The sequence below is a fragment of the Macrobrachium nipponense genome, chromosome 6 (genome assembly GCF_015104395.2).
Source record: "Macrobrachium nipponense isolate FS-2020 chromosome 6, ASM1510439v2, whole genome shotgun sequence".
Taxonomy (NCBI): Eukaryota; Metazoa; Arthropoda; class Malacostraca; order Decapoda; family Palaemonidae; genus Macrobrachium; species Macrobrachium nipponense.
In genome coordinates, this window is record NC_061108.1 from 125010661 (window position 1) to 125032597 (window position 21937).

Here is a 21937-nt window from a genome sequence, read left to right on the forward strand (position 1 = left end):
ATTGTTGATCTTTTAAAAACAGATGGTATCAATACCGTACAGTGTATTTAACAATTTATTATTGTAATTTTAATTTTGATTAATTTTGGTTGCGTCTATCTCTATCAGCAATGAGCCCATTGCCATTCTGTTGGAGTTGGGTACTATTTTAATATGTGCAGTACAGGTATGGTACAAGTGAATGAGTTACTGTACTGCTGCAGCTTAGAATTAGACACGTGCAGTTTATATAACCCTATTGTATGACCTCTCAACTTTTGAACCTTTAATATACGATAACCAGAGAACAAGAATGATTTTAGTTACAATATATATTCTCCTAAATAACAGTAATATGAAGGTAACAGGTATCAGTATCGGTATCGGCTTTAAAAGTTGGTATCGGTATCGGCCAAAAATATAGTGTGGGTGCATTCCCTCCCCCGAAAAAAAATTGATCACCGAAAATCTAAGCGTAATGACTTGATTATCTTTAAGTTTGGACGCGTGTCATCAGTTTCAGGTCTGATTTGCACTAGTAGGTATAAATTTGCTTATTATTTGAGTATATTCTCTAATGTGTATATCACTCTATTTTCATTAAATGGCATTCCCTTTGAACTTTGATATATCATAAAATATTTATTCAATTGATAAATAATAAAATGTCATATTTAATTTTTATTTCGTATCGAAAGCACTACCTTACGATTTCTAAAGTGTATCAGCTTTCTAAAAATTCATGATCAAGCTATCATACATATATTTGTACGTTCCATCCTTTTTGGGGGTTTTGAATTTCAGAGTATAACTGTGTACTGCAACGTGCAATACAGATTTTATTCTATTATTCAGAAGGAATAGTGGGAATGTTTAACATTTTTTTTGACATGAGTTGCGTATGAATTCGGTGTGGATTACTGATGGAATATTAACATTCAGCATCCTGAAGATTAAAAATTTACTTTCTTTGTACTGCTTTGTTGGCAATAACTCGTACGCCATTCTCATTGTTATCACTGAAGAAGGTAACAAAATAAATAATAATAATAATAATAATAATAATAATAATAATAATAATAATAATAATAATAATTGTACACATAATCATAGGAACATTAGGCACGATTGCAAGATCCCTGAAAAGGAATCTGGAAAAACTAGAGGCTGAAGTAGCTCCAGGACTCATGCAAAAGAGTGTGCTCCTAGAAACAGCGCACATAGTAAGAAAAGTGATGAACTCTTAAGAAGGCGGGATGCAACCCGGAAACCCACAATATAAATACACCCAGTCGAATTGGAGGACTGTGATAAACAAACAAATAATAATAAAATAAAATAAAATAAAATAATAATAATTATAAAAACTCTACGGGAATCACAATACACTTTTCATTTCAAGTTGGTGTTTAGATTCATTTCCAATAAGATAGTTAGTTACCCAGATTCATTTCCAGAGTTGCCAGTTTTGACTTATATTCCCATTTATGACATAAAAGTTGAGCTCACCTTCCATTTATCGATGGTATTCCTGTCACCTCAAATGCCATTCATATTTCTTCTCTTGACTTCTGAACCCTTTTTCTTTACTTAATTAGTTTGTTTTGTCTCTGATTTCCTCGTGGTCAGGATTTTTCTGGCTTCTGTAAAGAGTTCCTTTGTAGTATCATATTTAATTTTAAACATTGTTTCACGTTGCTTTGTAAACACTATATTCTTGATGTTAATGATGTTGTATTCATGTTTGATTCAGTAAAGTGTTCATTAATTTCAAGTCCAGTCAAGTATGAACATTCTTTCCAAAATCCCACTCATACATACGCGCGCACATATTTTATATATATATATATATATATATATATATATATATATATATATATATATATATATATATATATTGGTTGTGTCCTGCGGTGATTATTACCGTAACATCATTTTCTTGTTTCCTATCGAGCTCAAGATTTTACTGTATGTTAGTGCAGAAAATAATTGTATTGCTTTTTTTTATCTTTATATATTCCATATTGAATCTATATATATTTCCTGTTGCATTCTTATTTTCATTTCGAACGACGGAGAATAACCCGGGATTATAAGGGCGTCTTAAAAAAAACGGAAAGCATTAGGAATTCTTTGCGTGAAATTTGATTGCTGCATTGTTACCGTTCCGTCATTTTTTATTTATTTATTGTTGTGTCGACAGATGAGAACAAATAACAGAGGGAACCAAATAATAGAAATAGTGTATGTTTGCAATTTTTTTTTCCATGGCGGTGCAGTACCTCAGGGGCAGCTGTTGTTCATGAAACATCCGACCTCCTCTTTTTTTTTTTTTTTTTTTTTTTTTTTTTTTTTTGACCGCAAAAAAAAAAAAAAAAGGAAAGTCGCCTATCGCTAAATACTAGACCATGGAAATTCAAAACTTGTTTGGGGCCAACTTCAAAAAACCCCTTTCTCCGAAAGAGAACTTAATCCGGTGAACGAAACTCTTCGTTACCAAAACGGAAATAAAAAAACGAAAAGAAAAAATAAAAACATTGATCGCAAGGGAATTCGAGGGAAGGGTTGTTGTACCATGTGGAAAAAAAGAATCTCTCTCTCTCTCTCTCTCTCTCTCTCTCTCTCTCTCTCTCTCTCTCTCTCTCTCTCTCATTCTTGCAGGAGAGTGTTTTCTTGATCCCGCGCAAAAAAGTGGTCCTTTTGTTCCTCTATTCAACTGCGTCCGTCTTTTGTTTCAAGATATTATAGGGTTTATCTTGTTTGTTGAACTTGAAATGATAGTTTAAGATAACAACAGCCTCTTCTCTAATGAACTGCTAACTTGGTTGTCTTTTGTTATTTTGCCATTAAGTTAATAATTCGGTTCTCTTTTGTTATTTTGCCACTAAGTTAATAATTCGGTTCTCTTTTGTTATTTTGGCACTAAGTTAATAATTCGTTTGTCTTTTTTTTATTTTGCCACCAAGTTAATAACTCGGTTGTCTTATGTTGTTTTGCCATTAAGTTAATAACTCGGTTGTCTTTTGTTATTTTGCCACTAAGTTAATAACTCGGTTGTCTTTTGTTAGTTTGCCACTAAGGTAGTAATTCGGTTGTCTTTTGTTATTTTGCCTCTAAGTTAATAACTCTGGCGTCTTTTGTTATTTTGCCATTAAGTTAATCAATACTTTAACACTCAAAAATACCTCTCTCTCTCTCTCTCTCTCTCTCTCTCTCTCTCTCTCTCTCTCTCTCTCTCTCTCTCTCTCTCTCTCTCTCTCTCTCTCATCTTCCATGGATCTCTTGCATTTGGTGCTTTCATTTTTTCATTGTTTTTCCTTGGTATTTTTTCCTGAAAATGAACCCACGCACACGCATGGATGCAAATATTTACATTTGAAATGCGATCAGGCTTGCATAAAGCTATATTTACGTATGTAGGTGTAGATAACATACATGCCGTACTTATGAAAGTATCTGTGTATGTAATAACCAAGTCCAATATATATTTGTTCATTTCTTTCGTCATATCTTGTGGAGCCTTTGAATCTATATTTTTAACCATTCCACCTCACCGCCGCTAGCCTCTGTTTTTCAGTCCTAGATTTTGTTTCGTTTAATGTCGAATCCTTGAAAGCACCCTGCTCTCTCTCTCTCTCTCTCTCTTCTCTCTCTCTCTCTCTCTCTCTCTCTCTCTGTAAGCAATTACTCACTCGCATAACTGGTTGAAGGCGCCAAGTTTGACTCGTCTCGCGACCAAGAGGTCTGGATCTGTTATATGATAAACATTTTTATGGTAAGCCTTTGGTGCCTCCGGTGGTCAGCCGACTGGAGTGGAACGCAGCCGGGAGTAGAAAAGAAAGAGACACGGGGGAAAAAATCGCAGACAAGACTGGTGGTCAGTTCTCTTTGACAGCATATTTCATCGTGCTAGTTTTAAACCATGCAAACCTCGGCAAGGTAGAGAGTCACCTCTACGGGGTATTTTCTTACACTCGCTTATTATTCGAAATGCCAATAGCAAGTCATGTATATTTGTTAGTTAAAATTTACCCCCATAGTTAAGGCCCTCTTTTGAAACGTTTGTGCCCGGTTGAGGCGACGATTACCATAAAAAAAAGGTCCATTTCTCTCTTTTAAGTTCTTATTACTAAATCGTCCCAAATCTCCACACGGAAAAGAGGGTTAGTCCCATAAGGTTTTATCATTTATGGAAATTTACATGTAGACAAAAATTAAAACAAAATCTTTTTATTTAAAAAAATTAACAAATAATGTTTGAAATTTGAATACGATTCCGGAAGCATCAACTTGTATTTGCATACGGTTAATGGATTAATATTTTTAACTGCCAGAAATTTTATGTTTCCTAGATTAGTCTACGTTAATTGTAGGTTTTCTTGTCAATATTTTTGGGAACATAAGTATATAAAAATAATTTTGAAAAGGGTTCAGGATTTTTCCAAATGAAGCATAGATATTCTTATCATCCAAAGAGTGAAATATCTGAAATATCTACATAAAACTGCAGATTATTATGCAGGAAAATAAAAATATTTTCGTTGCAGAACCTTGCACGTACGGGTGTCCATAAAGTCCCAGTACCATTCTGATCAACAAATAGTTGTAATGGTACTGGGACTTTATGGACAGCCCGTACTATTTGACACTATAGAGACCAAGCCGCGAATGCAATAAGTGACACTTTTTCTCTTCTGATTTGCAGGAACAGGAGGGCTGGTCCGAATGGTCGGAGTGGTCACGCTGCTCCCGGACCTGTGACGGCGGCGCGGCTGTGCAGTCTAGACGCTGCCTCCACTACGCCGGATGCCGAGGAGACTCTGTGAGGTAAGAGAGTTATAGTAGATTCACATCAGCCGTGCATTCGATGTCTAGGCCCTTCCCTTACGACGCTCCTGATTGGCTGTTGATAAGCCAATGACAGGGCTGGAAACTCTGTCTCTCTCGAGAGTTCACATAGGCAGGCTGTGTGTTCCTCCTCTTCTGCGGGATACGTCTTTCAAACGTATACCTCAGGAGAGGTGGGACACACATCCTCGGGAGAGACTGAGAGTCGTAAGGGACTGGTCTAGACGTCCGCATGGAAGTCGCCCGCCAACACAGTATCATAGATGTATATAAAACGCTAGCGCAGGTGCATTGATTTTAACAGAATATTTTTTTTTTTTTTTTTCGTTCGTTCTGTTGAGTTTCGACGACTTCGAAATTTACAGGGGATGTTTTTCGCTGAACTTTTTCTTTTCCCCGTAGCTCTTTATTTTTTTCTGATATAAATCAGTGTTTTTCTTTTTTAAATTGTTTTTCCCTTTGATTTTTTACTGATAAGTATCAGTGTTTTTTCTTCATTTAGATTTTTTCCCGTAGAATTTTTACTGATAACTATCGGCGCTTTTTTCCTTTTATGAATTCTCTCCCCCCCCCCCCCCGTAGATTTATCGTACTGATACCCGTCAGTGTCTTTCTTTTTTTTTAAATTGCTCCACTTTTATGCTTGATTTCCATAAGGAGTGGTGGTGGTTTAATTGCTTTGAACAAATACACTTTTTCCTACATTTAATATTCCAGTAGGAGCTAAGTATCGTCAGTGCACCTCACATGGTGCACAGTAAGCATTACTAGAGATCATTTTGCAGCGTCCCTACGACCACTAGCTGCACCCACTTTACCACCATTTCTTCCATTTTGCTGTCCAACCACTCCAACTCCGTCTTTTCTCCTACTTACGCCCTGAATGGCCGAAACTGCCCAAGTGCTTGGCTTTGTAAACTAATTTTCATAAATGAAATTAACTTAAATCTGTACAAAAAAGATGGAATTCTGCTTTTGATTATTGGAGATGTCTATAAGCTTAAACAGTTATTGAATATTATATAATGAATATATTCATAGCAGTAGATTTTTTCTTAGAATTTCTTGAGATTTTCGCCAATAAAACATTCAACCTAACCTTTTATCTTCTTGTTGATATTTGTAAGTGGTACATTTCGAGGTCAGCAAAGAACATTTTCCCGGCAGTTTGATTTAGCCTTAGTGAGAAGTGATGATATTAATAGCTCTTAAACTTCTTTCATCAGCCGTTAACCTTTAGGACACTGCGCTACCGTGTCATTCGTATATGATCTCTCAATCTCTGGGAAACCATGATTAATCTTTATCTCTATTGATTAGTTTTGATCAGTTGATTAGTGGTAAGTGCCAAATCCTCTTCTGAAAGGTATTTCGGAACCAATTAAGCTAGTGGAACTTGGTTGGGATTTGCACTAACTTTAGACTGTACACGAGGAATAGCTTTTTTTGCGGTGATGCCATCATGTGTGTCCGTTATCTGAAGTAGGAACCTCGTAAAGAGATATATTGTACACTTAACAGTCTTATGAATTCACTATTAGTAATTAAGCGATAGTGTAGAGAAGGTAGATGCTTGTACATCCACGACACCGCCGGACTGTGGAACGATCTTGGAACGATCTCACCCTAAAGCAAATTTTCTAATTTGTTTATGGTTACATCTATTTATTTATTAATTTCTTAATATATTCAGTGCATTACTCACCCTAAAACAATTCACCTTGCATTTTTCTAATTTGTATATGGTTATATCTATTTATTTATCAATTTGTTAATATATTTACCTTTTTTGATTTTCTAAATAATTGAGATGTTCTTTCCGTTTTCATATTCATTTCTGTAACTTCTTTCGAATAAACGCCATATTCTTTAAAAGTTTGAATGTCAATCAGTGGACTCTGTAGGTTTTTTCCATGTGGATAGGGGTCATCAGCTGAATAATAATAATAATAATAATAATAATAATAATAATAATAAAACATTAACAAAAGATCTATTTGTGACAGCCTTAGCACACACTTCTTCATCGTTCCATTTTTCCCCTCAAAGTTTGACGTTCTTACGTGATGGCCGCTCCGATATTTCCGGGCACGAAACCGTTCGTTACCTCTTGAGGAGGAAAGAGGAAAAATCCGTCAGGGGGGACAAAATCCCCCTTTAACGAGCGTGCAATATTTGGACCGATTATTGATCAGCGACCAGAATGGAAAGCGATAATCTCGTTAGCCCCACCATTAAGGATTCACCAGTTGACGGCGGAAACCCCATTGAGACTATTTTCTTTCCGGTGTCCTTTCGGTTACTACCCGCTTAGGATAATGAAAAGGTTAAAAGGAGGGATGTTTGTTTGTTTGTCTATTTATTGTTAAACATCATTCATCTCTCTCGGAATCTGTTGTGTGTAAGTTATGCGAATCATGCATTGATAGAATTTTATTCTGATTCTTCGTTACTTATTCAAGTAGGTGGATGGATTATTATCTCAATATACGAACTCATGCGACGTAACGTTACGATTAGCCCCTAACTAGATATTGTTCTCATCTTTAATGCCTCTTCAGTGAGGTCCATTAGTACAATAATTAAGTTTCGAACGCTTTCATTGAGTTTATCTGAACTAGTCCCCGGCTGCCGCGGAAACATAAGTAGGACTAATTTTTGCCATAACTTTTACCTTCTGTCGTTGCCACCTGTCCTGGGAATGTAATTTCATCGTTTTTTTTTATCTTTCTTTTTTTTGCGGTTACCTCGTCACGTTACATTCTGTTAGCGTTTGTCTCTGATCATTCGTGTTTTTGTAGGAAGAAATGAAAAAGAAATTTTACTAATGGTGTCTCGACTCACTGTAATGTGAGCAGTGGGTTTGAAAAGGTATTAAAAACCTTATTAGTTTGTCAAGGAGCCCGGATGTTGGGCAAGATAGTTCCTGATGGCAGACAGATTGGGAATCATTAGGAGACATAAAGTTTGCACTCTTAGTGATAAAGATGAAAACAGTTAATTTATTAAATAAATCGTTTGGTCAGGAAGTGTTTGTCTTGATAGATAAAGATGAAAACAGGTAATTTATTACATAAATCTTTTGGTCAGGAAGTATTTGTATTGATAAAGATGACAACAGGTAATGTATTAGATAAATCGTTTGGTCAGGAAGTATTTGTTTTGATAAAGATGAAAACAGGTAATTTATTAGGTAAATCGTTTGGTCAGGAAGTATTCGTTTAAAGAACTCGATAGCCGACAAGCCTTGCAGTTCCGTAATTTTTGCCTACAGGAAGCTGCAAAGAAACACTGGGAATTTTAATGCAAGAATATATATATATATATATATATATATTATATATATATATATATATATATATATATATATATATATGTTTATAACAGCAACAACAGTAATAACAAATAGTATTAAAATAACGTTGTTAATCATTATATGAGCAACAATACTAGAACGTGAAACTGAATCATCATTCACTGTCCCCCGTAGGTGGCGTTAGTGGCGTCAGTACAGCTCACGCAGTGGACGACTGCAGGCATTCATTGAGGTTCTTTGCGGCGTCCCTTCGGCCCCTAGCTGCAACCTCTTTAATTCCTTTAACTGTACCTCCGTTCATAGTCTTTCTCTCATATTACTTTCCAAACACTTAATAATGTTTTCGTAGTGCAACTGCGAGGTTTTTCTCCTGCCAAACCTTTCACCTCATTTATTACTGATTGACCTCATTGGTGCCAGCGCTTGGCCATTGGCCTAAATTCTGTATCCTATTCTATCATTCTCTGTGTAACTTTCCCCTTTGATTATCCCCCGTCAAGGTACAAGCTCTGCAACCTGGATCCCTGCGGGGCTGGCAGCAAAGACTTCCGTGCAGTGCAGTGTTCCGAATACGACGGCCTTCCCCACGAAGGCAACCTTTACGAGTGGGAGCCTGCCGAGGGTGAAGATCCCTGCGCCCTCACTTGTCGGGCCCAAGGGGGAGGACCTGTGGTGACCCTGAACCCCAGGGTCAGAGATGGCACTCGATGCAAGCCAGGGGAGCTGGACCTCTGCATCAACGGACGTTGTCAGGTGAGTCGTTGGATGCGATCAGTGTTTACATTCAGGTGATCAGTTCCAGGATGTTTTCGATTCCCCTGAGGATGTTGTGCAGTTGGAACTTCAAATGTTCAGAGATGCAGTGCATTACTACCCATAAGATATTCTCCTTGTATTTTATAATTTACTTGAATTCTTATCTGTTTATTTTTTTTTCAAATAGCCGATCATTTCTTTCTGTATTTCCCATTACCTTCTGTTAATTCCTACTAATGAGCACCATATTCTTTGGAAGCGTGAATTTTAAGTCATTGGCCCCTGTGTGTTTGTTCCACATGATTAGGTTTCATGTTCTGAATAAAAATAATAATAATAATAATAATTTTCGTTACGTTATGCTTCATATTTTTATTTGAATCACTTAGCAAGTGAAGTGAAGAAATATTGGTTTGAGTGGTGTTTACCTCTTGTTAATTTAATACTTAGTCTGTATTTTCTTGTTCGATTAGATGTTTACACGCAAATGAGATGGGAGTTGCTTGAGGGAATTGATTGCAAGAAAAGGAATGAAATATTTATTCCTTGTATTATCTTGTTCCATTATCGCTTCGATAATGTTTTCGCGCAAACAAGGAGATGAGAAAGACTCCAGACGAGTTGATTCTGAGAAAAAGACGCAAAGGAATGAATTTGACTGAAGCCGAACTGCGGTAGGGAAAATCGCCAGAGATAAGAAGAGACGAATTTCCCGATAATCCCTCTTGATTGTGTCCTAATGAACTTTGCAATCCCCTCGATTGGCTCTGGATGAGAAACTTCTCAGGAAAAGACATCTCCAAACGTTTTATTTCAGAGTCGAGAAGGGAAAGATTCGGCAGTCGTTAGCAACGATCATTTTAACTTGAAATTGACGCTCGCTTTCTTTTGTCGGCTCACGGACCCTCAGGTGTTTGTAAGTGTTTGTTTGAGTGTTTGTGTGTGTGTGCGTACATCATTAATTGTAAGGGTGGGGATCACTAGAAACGTTTATTTTAAATGTTAGAAAAAAAGAAGCCTTTTAGGTAAAAACAGGGTAATTATTTCAATAAACGTCGAAGAAACCACAAAATTCCACGTCATGGAAGTAAATGATATGCAGAAGAGAAGAAAAAATTATTTTCCCTCTAGTTCCTCTGGGCATTCGTGGGACTGGCAGGATTAAGAAGGATGGCGAACTTATGACAGGGCTGAAGTGAACCGAAGGTTGGAAATAAGAGCTGGGGAGCGTCATGAAACAGAAAGCCTTTGATTCAACTTTACCAAGAAGAGTGTGTAAATAAACCCCGAGCTGAGAAAAAAAATACTCGGTTAAGGGTGAACGAGTCCAACATAGATTTAAAGTGAGCGCCCCGTTTCATAGAAGCTGACTTGTTTTTATAATCAGGATGAGATCCTTCCAAGAAATTTTGATACTGCTTGTTCGATTTGAGCCCAAAACATCAAGAACTGTGAGGGGATTATAAGAATAAATAGGATATTGGTTTTGGAAGGATTGTAAGGGACCTAATTTTATCTGCTCCTTGTATATCAGTCATATTTTTTATGGGAATGAAACTTGTTTAGGCAGGAGAGCGACAGGTTTGGTGTAGAAACGGTGCGAGACAAGGGTGTGTTTTGTTTGAGTGGCTGCACCCATTTCTCTGGAGGGAAAAATGTCAAAACTCAAGAGATATAGACAGACAGCAAACGTCAATGCAGATTTCTAGGATAGAAAATCAATCAAGAATGCTGTGGGAATGATATACTACATACTAATGCCGGATAGTGAAGAGAAACTGCGATAACTTGGTAATGAATTTGAAAGTGAATGTAGAAGCTAGGAGTTGTATAGTAGATTCACATCAACTGTGCATTTGATGTCTAGGCCAGTCCCTTACGACGCTCCTCATTGGCTGTTGATAAGCCAGTGACAGGGCTGGAAACTCTCAGTCTGTCGAGAAAGTTCACATAGGCAGGATGTATGTTCCACCTCTCCTGAGGGATACGTCTTTCAAAAGTATCCCTCAGGAGAGGTGGAACATTCATCCTGCCTATGTGAACTCTCGAGAGAGTGAGAGTTTCCAGCCCTGTGATTGGCTTATCAACGGCCAATCAGGAGCGTCGTAAGGGACTGGCCTAGACATCAAATGCACGGTTGATGTGAATCTACAATAGTTCTAACTAAGAGTGAGGTAGTGAGGATAGTTGACTGAGTAAGTATATTGGTGGTTTGAGCCATGAGGTAAGTCCCAAAGTAAGTGAGGCGAGGAAGGCAGCAACGTTTGCAAACGGTTGAAATGTGACTTGGCTTGCCTATAGAACTTAAGGGGAATTTATGAGGGAAGTTCTGAGCCGTGTCCCCTCTATAGAAGTGAAGTGTCGCTATTGAAGCTGGAGTCGTAAATTGTATGTATCGTATAAGTCATAGAAATGGGGCATAATCCAGAAGTATGCGGAAGTGGTAAAAAGTTTAGTGTGGATGAAAGGGTGAAGCGGAAAGCTGGAGGTGAATCGATCATGGGAAAAGATTGCAGATAGAAGTGGATGGCTCAGTGGGTGTGTAGGGAGGCTCGATAGACCGCTGATGAGTCTAAAGTTGGTGATGTTATGGAAGTTTTCCGCAACAGGGGTTCATCCATGATTTAGTAATTAAAGTTTCAATATGACGGTAATATTTATTTGTAATTACTTATTGTCATCCAGATTGCATTGTTTTTTCCAGAGGCCAGCCGATGTTGCAGTGTAGGGCTTAATGTCGAAAAAGATTAGATCTACAACAACAGCTTATTTAAGATAATAATAAATAAAAATGAAAATGAGTCCCCATAGGTGGCCAGAGAGGAAAAAGATGATTTATTTCCCATCAAGAGTGGATATGACGTGAGGGAATTTGAAGCCCGTCTGGAATAAAAAAAATATATATATGGTTTAGAGGAGAAAGCTTTGATAAGGAAAATATATTAACCTCAACTATAACAAAAGATTTTAAATGAATTTACGCAAGAGTTCCCACTGTAGGAGAGGGTTTTGTTTAACAGGATATGCTTAAAGTAGGAAAGGTCACGAACTGATCTTTCATTATGAAATACAGGCTGTAAATTAATGGGACGACTGAAAGAGCATTGGGTAGAATTTTACAGAATTTAGCTACAGAGCAGCTAAAATCAATTGAACAATAGTTGGAGGGGTTAGATAGCCACCCTTCTATGGCACAGCCTATACAATTGCGTGTTTCCAAGAGAATTGGTATCGAGCTGAAGGAAATTCAGGCAGAAGGGGATGAAGCCAGATAATTACATTTCCTGTTCAGAGAGGAATTCTTACGCTTCTTCTTCTTCTTCTTTTTTTTTTTTTTTTAGTTTAGTTTTGTAACGATTCCCGGTAGCTTTTCAAAGCAAGACGAGATGCCATAGTGTGTTTTCTCTTTAGCTTGCGTAACCGGAGAGTACGGTTTGTCCTGCCAAGGCTGAGAATAAAGAAGTTAAAAAAAATGCGTACATTCAATGTTTTTCTCACCATCTCATTGATGAAAGCGTTTGTGTGAGTTCGTTTTCAGTTCAAGTATTTGAAGTATTCAGAGAGAGACAGAGAGAGAGAGAGCTTCTTACGTAGATGTTTTTCCGGTTTAGCAGTGAACCGACGCAGTCTTTTGTTGAATCCTTAAACAGCCAGAATCATGTGGCAAGGACAGCATACAAACATGTAACTTAGTTATATATTTTAGTAAAAATATGGAATGACTGTCTGGGATGTTTTCATGACAAATTGCACAACTGTATCACCAATGAAGCAGACGTTAGTAGTTGTTGGAGATTAAGCTGGCCTTATGCCAGCACGGGTTCTTGCTTCTAGGGCAGCTCGTAGAGTCGTTAGTAGAACGTGAATCTTTCTTCTTATTAAAGGCTGTTTTCACCTTAAGATTGGTGGCCTCAAAGAATATTGACCTTATTTTAGTGTTTTCGCCAAGTCTGTTGGAATAAAGCTACCTTTATGCGCATTCATATATATATATATATATATATATATATATATATATATATATATATATATGTGTGTGTGTGTGTGTGTGTGTGGCGCGCGCGCGCGTGTGTATGTATACTGGTAATATATTTGCGTGATATATATATATATATAAAACAACTGATTTGTAACTGAAATATCCTTAGTCTAGAGAGCATTTGATTATGATTGAATATATTTGTATGTCCATATGATCAACTATGTACATATTATTTGTTTATATTTGATGTTTACAGTTCAGTTTTGGTTTGCTCTCATATGTTGCTCAATCTGTGCTCGAGAGTGTGTTTTTATTTATTCATTTATTTTTATTTTGTTTTTGCTAAGTTTTGCCAGTTTTTTCCCCTGTGTTACACTGCCGGATCAAGAGGGAAAACCGAAAAAAAAAAATCTGAAGTTGCACTGGGGCCGAGAGGGTCCGCAACCATTCTCTTTTTTTGTGCCATCAGCCCCATGACGTTTTTAATCTATCATTCATCCACTTTTGACCCTCGTGTGGTCTGGCGATACTGCCACCCTCTTGCCACCACTTTTTCGGAAACTGTTTTTGTTTGTGTGTGCGTATGTTAAGATCTCTCTCTCTCTCTCTCTCTCTCTCTCTCTCTCTCTCTCTCTCTCGTCCATACACACACACCTTAGATGAAAATTCCATAACCAGAGAGAGAGAGATCTCTCTCTCTCTCTCTCTCTCTCATACGCACACACACCTTCGGTGAAAATTCCATAACCGAGAGAGACAAAGAGAGAGAGAGAGATGCCTCATCAATATCTCTTGGAAAAGGTAAGAGGGGATTTGTTCACTGTAAGACAGGTAACTCCTTGAATTCAATTTTCCTACTCACCTATCTTACAATTAAAATAATGCAGAAGCAGATGATAATAATAATAATAATAATAATAATAATAATAATAATAATAATAATAAAAAACTTATGGGCTCATTAGCTGCAATCCCCGCTACTTCATATATCTTATTTTTGCCTTTCACTGAGAACCAGATTCCAGTCGATGGCTGAGCAAAATTCAAAATGTCGTCGTGGATGACATGTTCCAGGGTTTCGTTGACCATTAGGAAATGATTATGATGATGATGATGATGATAAGGGAAGAGAGGAAAAAAGATATATAAGATAAAAAAAATGTATTATGGAGGAGGGAAGAGTTTGTTAGGGGAGGGAGAAAGGAAAGGAAAGGGAATAGAGGCTGCGAGTGAGTGAGGAGGAGGAGGAGGAAGAGGAATGATTGAGAGAGCTCGAGATGAGTTCTTTAGGTGTCACTCTCCGTCAGTGGCAGCAGCAGCAGCAGTAGCATTCAGGGGTCCACGAGAACTTTCCTTCCCGGGAAAGGAGAGTCTTTTGGCCTGGAACAACCCCGTTTCCAAAATCTCTTCGCCGTCTCATGGACCCTTCTCCTCCTCCTACTCCTCCTCCTCCTCCTTGTCTCTGTTCTGTGGTTGCGACCACCACTACCACCACCGCCCCCACCCACCTCGCCCCCCCTCTTTCCAGCGATGTCGGCCCTATATCTCATCTCTCTGCTTTAACTGGTTAGTCGTTTGATTGCCCTCTCTGCTTTTTTTTACGGCTATGCAGTAGGAGGTTGATCTGCTTTTCCTCATTTATGCCTCTCCTTTTGGTTTCGCATTGGGGACGTTCGAGTCCATCTTTTCTTGGGATTTTTATCTTAGATGTATCTTAAAGTATTGTTGGGTTGTACGTCGTCATCATACCTTATGAGTTTCCTGAGACTGATTCAGTTCTGTAGAACTGTGAATCCACGATTTTCTACTTTGGATGGTAGAGTATTAATGCCGTTGCATTTTAGGTTGCCTTAACCGGTATATTTTTCTATTCTCGATCTTGAGATGAATAGTAATTAAGACATGTTATGCAACAAACTTTGATTCCACAATTGTGTGTAATTATTATAAGTAAATACTGACAATTGAGCTATAGTTGTTCCGACCAACAACGGAGATATAACAATATATTTTATTTCTTTCGGCTTAGTCTGAAGTTTTTCACTCCTTCCTCCTAAGAACGAAAACAGTCACTATTCCAGAACCATTCAACAGGAACACACCGTACCTACTCACCCAGCAGGAACATCGTTGCTCCCCTGTAGAATTTTACATCTTTATTCGACAGTTATGGCTCATTTTTAATGCCCCCGGCCATTTGAAGTAGGACTTCGTGGTATACTGTATAAAACTGGCACCGATTTGTGCGCCTGACGGGAGGTCATTCATTTCCTTATGTTTTACGGATGCAAAACTGGAAGGAAAGTTCACATTCGAATGTTTCTATAGATAGTGAAAAGGCATTCAGTGAGTTTACATGACAGTGCTACAGTGCCCACTGGCAAGGATACTGTAAAAGGAGATTTTCGTAAAACGACTTACTTGTCATCATGTCGTCGTCGTATCTTGACTTTAAGCGAAATCTTTGTGGCCTTTCTCGCAACTTCCTCTGGTGTTTAAGGGCACCTTGACGTGTCCTTGGGGTTTTTCGGCGTTAGAAGTATAATTATGTTATTTTTATTATAGTCTGTGACCCCAGGTTTTAATCAGGCGGCTAGCTTATCCCGTGACTTTAAGTGAAGTCAAAAGAAAGAGGTGTTATATGCATGCGAACGCTTGATGTAATATAAACAGAATGTATTTCCTCGATTTTGTTTATTTCCGGAGTCCTCTGTTTCCACAAATATCTTTTCTGAGAGAGAAGAGAGTCCATGTTTTCTATGGACCAACTGACAATTTTAAACAAACACACACACACATATTAAATGTGTGTATATATTTTTTCTTCTTCTTCTTTCTCTCTTTTTGAGACAAAATAAATTAGTGGTTAAAACAGCAGTTAAAAAGTTTAGAGTACCTACTTTCTACTGACAGTGAGTACCAGAGGCACAGAGATTTAGATGTGTCCTAATTATTTTTAGGTGCAATGCTTATTTCTGCAGCTTATTGTTTTTATGACCTTAAAAATTGCTATAATTGCTGTCCGACGCAAGGAACATTGGATGAAAAGATAATAATGGAGAGTGACGTCTCCAAAACTGTAAGGGTATCACTTCTGGACTCACCAGCTCTGACTGCTGAACGTACTTTGGTTAAGAAAAAAAACTATATAATTTTTAAATGACCAGAGATAATTACATAAAGAATTGCGTTGGCGTATTGAACGCACAAATAGCTACTCCTTGCAGTTGGTTTCTTGGTCATTGTTAAATAATACGTTAACAGACAACAGCTCATTCTAATTACTAGCTGAAGATTAGCCGTACGCGGCAACAGGGATGGTGATGATTATTTTGATATTCATCGATTACTGTCATTGAGTACTGTTGAAATTATCACTGTCCATTTCAAGAACATGTTGATTGGGTAGATTATGAGAGGTTAACTCCGGAAGAAATAATATGTGATTATTCTGTAGATACTGATAGTTTTAAATTACAAAATGAATAATAGTCATTGCTACAACGCTAATTATAGTCTGAATTTTCTGATAATTGCCACTCGCCGTGTCGTAAGTAAACCAAAGATTCCTGACTGAATTTGAATGTTCAGTGAATTCGTATTAGTATGTTGTGCCTTGCAGCTAGTATTCATACGAGAAAAAAAAAACCTTTAACAAAATTATATATTTTTCTTAATTATCAACATTATGCTTCATCAAACCATTACACACACACATATTTAGATGCCAAAATATAATAGAGATAACTTGATTAAAACTGGAATTAATGAACTAATCAGTGCCCTCTGCCAAAGTCAGTTTTGTAATTAGGAACCATCACAAAAAAAAAATGGTTGCAGATTTCATAATTATCCCTTCTACCGCGTAACCTGATCATTAACGAAGACGTCAGAATCTTATACGTCGTCTTAAGGTAGAGAGATCTCTAGTTGCCCCCGGTTAACGGCTATCTGTGTAATTGAGACCTGCCAATCTTCTTCTTCTTCTTCCTCCTCCTCCTTTCCTTCTGTTGTGTGGGTTATTGCAGAACTGCTCTAGTTTTAATTTATTTTCATAGTGTTTCTACTATTCGCCTATGATAGAATGTCGATGAGGGTGATTTCTGTTGCATAATAAATTTCTTTTTTTTTTAGTCATACATTATTTTTGTATTGTTTCTGCCATTCGGCAGTTTAGCATTTTTCCTTAAATTCGGTATTTCATATTCAGCTGATTTGTTCTTGACTTCATTGATGGTGGTCTCATGCTATTGATGGTCTTTTGCTATATATATATATATATATATATATATAAATATATATATATATATATATATATATATATATATATATATATATATATATATATATATATATATATCTATATATATCTATATATATTACCGTTACCTTAGCAGGCACATATATGACATATTTGTTGTATCTTTCAGTTTTATGAAAACTTGTCAGATATCTAGTATTTATCTATATTTTTTTATTCAGTCCTGTTGAAAAACTAAAGATCCCATAGTATATCGAATGATGAAATTTAATCTTCTTAGAACTCCTTTGTCATGTAACTGCCAAGACAACAAGCAACTTCAAGCACTGAGATAAAGATCTTGAAAAAGAAAAAAAGTAAATACTGATATGTATCAAGACTCTGGCATTTCATCAGAGCATCTGACTTCTGCTCTTTATGAGGACATATTTCCCAATTCTTTTGCCCTTTTCATTTAAGGAATCCGTAAGATATTCTGAATACTGCTAGTTAACCGATATCATCAAATTTTCCTTAGGCCATTTTCCCCGTCCTTCTCAAGTGTAAGTTTACGCGTTCCTCCATCTTTAAAAGACAAAAAAATATAAAATTCATGAAGTATAATGACTAGATTAAGCACTTTCTACTCCAGGAAAACCCATTGAGCAATCTCACAGACGGCGGATCAGTGGCGTGATCGGTATGGTCTTGGCCTGCCACTTCGGTGGCCGCGAGCTCGATTCTCGGGCATTCCACTGAGGGATGAGAGATGTGTATTTCTGGTGACAGAAGTTCACTCTCGATGTGGTTCGGAAGTCACGTAAAGCCGTTGGTCCCGTTGCTGAATAACCACTGGTTCCATGCAACGTTAAAACACCATACAAACAAACAAACAAAACACAGACGGCGAAATTAATGGAAAACAGACACCCCAATTATGCGGAGGTCCTTTCAGCCTGCTGAATGCTGAATTAACTAATTCCAAAGTTGGCAACTGCTGTCGCAAAACTTAGATTTTCTAAAAACTGACAAATTATCGGATCGTCTTCAAAGTGCAGTGCTTTCCCTATTGGCTTGGTCCATTTCTCTACAGAGTTTTCTATAATCTTCTTTTGAATGATAATTGTAATAATGTTGTCTATTATTAACGTAGAGGAAAAAAGAATTATAAGGAAAATTGAGAAGACTCAATATAAGATTAACTCAATTCAGACATCCTATTGAACAGGACCTCTTTAAGGGAGGGTCTGATTCTAATAATAATAAATAATAATAATAATAATAATATTGATGGTTTTTTCATACCATAAGGAAAAACTGAGGGAGGACTCAAATAATAAGCTTAAACGATCGCAGCCTATCCTGTTTAACGGGACTTGTTTAAGAGAGTCTGCTTCCTTCTTATAATATTAATTATAATATTGGTGAAGAAATCCACAATGCTGTAAGTGTAAATATGTATTAAATATATATATATATATATATTATATATATATATATATATATATATATATATCTATATATAGACTGGTAAAATTGTTCTGTTAAAACAGAATTCCGTCTAATTTGGTGTTTTTTTTATGGGCTACTTTTATTATACACACACACACACACACACACACACACACACACACATATATATATATATATATATATATATATATATATATATATATATATATATATATATATATATATATCTCGAAACCTTTCGTATATATAATTTTTAATATATTTACTCATATGACATTGTGGATTTCTTGACGGTGTTAGTGACTCGTGCTATTATGAGATTCGTATGAATAATAATAATAATAATAATAATAATAATAATAATAATAATAATAATAATAATAATAATAGGGGTAAATTTATGATGACAACAACGGTCTACAAAGATTCAGTAAGGAAGGAATTCGGACAAATATCGGCGCAATTGACGAAGGATTATATTGCTTGACTTTTCTCCTCAGTCTCTCCGGAATCGCATTTCTCCGAAGCGGAAAGCACTCTGATAACCAACTCGGGTTCTGGAGGGTAAGTTTTAAGATACTAACTCGAAAAGTTGAGTTAAGTGATCTTACCCGGTGAATTCAGTCACATCAAGATTACGGAATAGATGTTGTCACTTGAAAGGCAAAAGTGCGAGTAGTATGTGCTGAAGGACTGACTCTCTCTCTCTCTCTCTCTCTGTTTATATATATATATATATATATATATATATATATATATATATATATATATATATATATATATGTGTGTGTGTGTGTGTGTGTGTGTGTGTGTGTGTGTGTGTGTGTGCGTACATGAGAGAGAGAGTAACCCGACATGTGAAAATCATATATATATATTAATATATATATATATATATATATATATATATATATATCTGATATAATATTTATATATGTAAATACATAATAATATACATACACATACATCATATACACGTGTCTCGATGTGTATTTGTACACCTGTATCAACATTATACAAAAAAAAAAATCTTTGTTTCACCATAAAAGAAAACAATGGCAAAGGAGGAATTCAAATCTTTTTTCCATTCCTAGGAATATTCAAGATTCCCACGGTGGCCGTCTTATGCCAGTCTTTATGATTATTTTTCCCGTAATGAATTTCGGAGGGGTTTCGGGGGGTAGGGGTGGTGTTTGGGGGGGGGGGGGGGGGCGCCGAATCTGCGAGTGTGAAGCCGAGATAGAGGGACTAGATGGTGTGCCATAGGACGGATGGGGGAGAGGGGGGGTTGTAGAGATGGGTGTCCAGGTTTACGGAGCGAGAGTTGGTTAACAGACAGAATGAAATCAGGAAGAGGCACGACGCGATCCGTTCATAGCCTCTCTCTCTCTCTCCTCTCTCTCTCTCTCTCTCTCTCTCTCTCCTCTCTCTCTCATCTCTCTCACATGTACAGACAAAAACATATATACATGCATTATATATATATATATATATATATATATATATATATATATATATATATATATATTACGCCTAGGGTTTTTGATTAATAATATATTGCCTATATGTTCGCTGTTACCTATTGGAATGTGAAAAACAGAGCAGAGGCAACGACCCGAGAGAAGCTGACAATGAGTTTCTATGGATGGCGTGAGATAAAACTGCTTAGTTAGACAAGTCAATGTACGATAGTTTATTAACTTTTCTCAAAGTGCCTTTGTGAAACTGGTTGCGGCCAGTAAGTGTGAGGCGTTAACGAACTGTGTGTTCGTATGTGCGTGTGCGCCTCTTTCTGTTAAAAGTGTATCATACACAAGTCTATGGGGGGGATTTTGATAGAGGCGTCTTTGGAAGAGAGGCAAGATGCCGTGGCGCTCACCGGGAGTTTTTTGTTAAGTGTGCGAAATAGTCCGGTTGCATGGGTGAGTTTAAATTACTTTAGCCGAAGGCTGGCTTGTTATCTATTTGACATTTTGTAATGATATCCAATCTTTAATCTCTGATTGTTAAACTTGTGTGTGTACTTACCGGGATGTGTTCTGTGTCTTTGAAACAGACGGTTCTGGCAATGGGGGGGACAGAGAGTTCCCGATGGATGTAAACATTTTGGTGTGACTATAACTGTTCAGACATTTTGTTGGGGTTTTAATTGAATTGATTCATTATTTATTCATTGTTAATAAATGTGTCTTTTGTAATGCAACTCTCTCAGTTTCATTACCTGTTAGAATGGAGAGAGAGGTGGTGAGAGAGAGAGGAGTTGCCGAGAGAGAGAGAGAGAGGTGTCAGTGCTAGAGAGAGAGAGAGAGAGAGAGAGAGAGAGAGAGAGAGGCTGTGTGTATTAGTTTGCCTTAACGCTCGAGCTACACGTTTACTAAATAAATAATGGGAAATATCCCATTACATATATATTGTTCACGACACTGAAATCTTTAAAACCCTTAAGATTCGTGAGCAGTATCAAATTCATTTGCATGCGTGAATAAAAAAAAAATTGCTATTGCATTCTCGAGAATTTAGAAAAATTAACAGATAAAATTCGGAACATTTTTGTGGCACCGTCCACTCTTAAGTCTTTCCAAGGGATGCTAATATTATCATGCGAAAAAAAAACAAAAACAAAAAACAAATCATTTGCCAGTGGATTTAAAAAAAAAAATAGCAGATAAAATTCGAAAAATATTTTGTGGCGCCGTCCATTGTTCATTTTAAAACGAAGCCAAAACATCGATGAATAGAAATGGAGGTTACACCAGATACCAAAAAGTTAGCGGAAGAAAAAAGGGAATGAGGGAAGTTGGGTGAGGCGGTTGAGAGATAACCCGTGAAAAACAGTATTGGCATCCGATGAAAACGCAAGGCACTGAGGGCGGGAAGGGCGGTCGGAAGGCGAAGGGGCGTGGTACTGGGCGGGGCTGGGGGTGGGAGGCGGTTTCCATCCACAAATACAGCTTTTTATCTCCTCTGTTTTGATTGTGTCAAATATGCTGTGGAAGGTGAATGCAAGAAGGATGTTAGAGGGAATCAAATAGTATTCTCTCTCTCTCTCTCTCTCTCTCTCTCTCTCTCTCTCTCTCTCTCTCTCTCTCTCTCAGCAAGTGTAGAAGAGTTTAAAAGAAAGCTAGGCAAAATCATTAGGACACTGTGAATGAACAGTGGAACCTACTCCTAGGGGTAAGTGAGCACACGATGTCTCCTCGGATGGACAAATAAGTCTTTGAGACATCCTAATCCTTGTAACTCCTTGTAACACTCTCTCTCTCTCTCTCTCTCTCTCTCTCTCTCTCTCTCTCTCTCTCTCTCACGAGAGAACCCTGGTTCGTTGGACGAGAATGATTGACTT

At 37.1% G+C, this 21937-nt stretch overlaps 1 protein-coding gene across 10 annotated transcripts in view; it reads left to right on the top strand.

Annotated features, from left to right (window-relative positions):
• Nucleotides 1-21937, top strand: part of LOC135216129 (protein madd-4-like) — an 832309-nt gene that overhangs the window by 703484 nt on the left and 106888 nt on the right. For all 10 annotated transcript variants that reach the window (XM_064251194.1, XM_064251195.1, XM_064251193.1 and 7 more), the window contains 2 exons: nt 4685-4806; nt 8644-8896. In XM_064251194.1, the coding sequence (XP_064107264.1) occupies nt 4685-4806; nt 8644-8896 (375 nt within the window). The remainder of the gene's footprint in view (nt 1-4684; nt 4807-8643; nt 8897-21937) is intronic.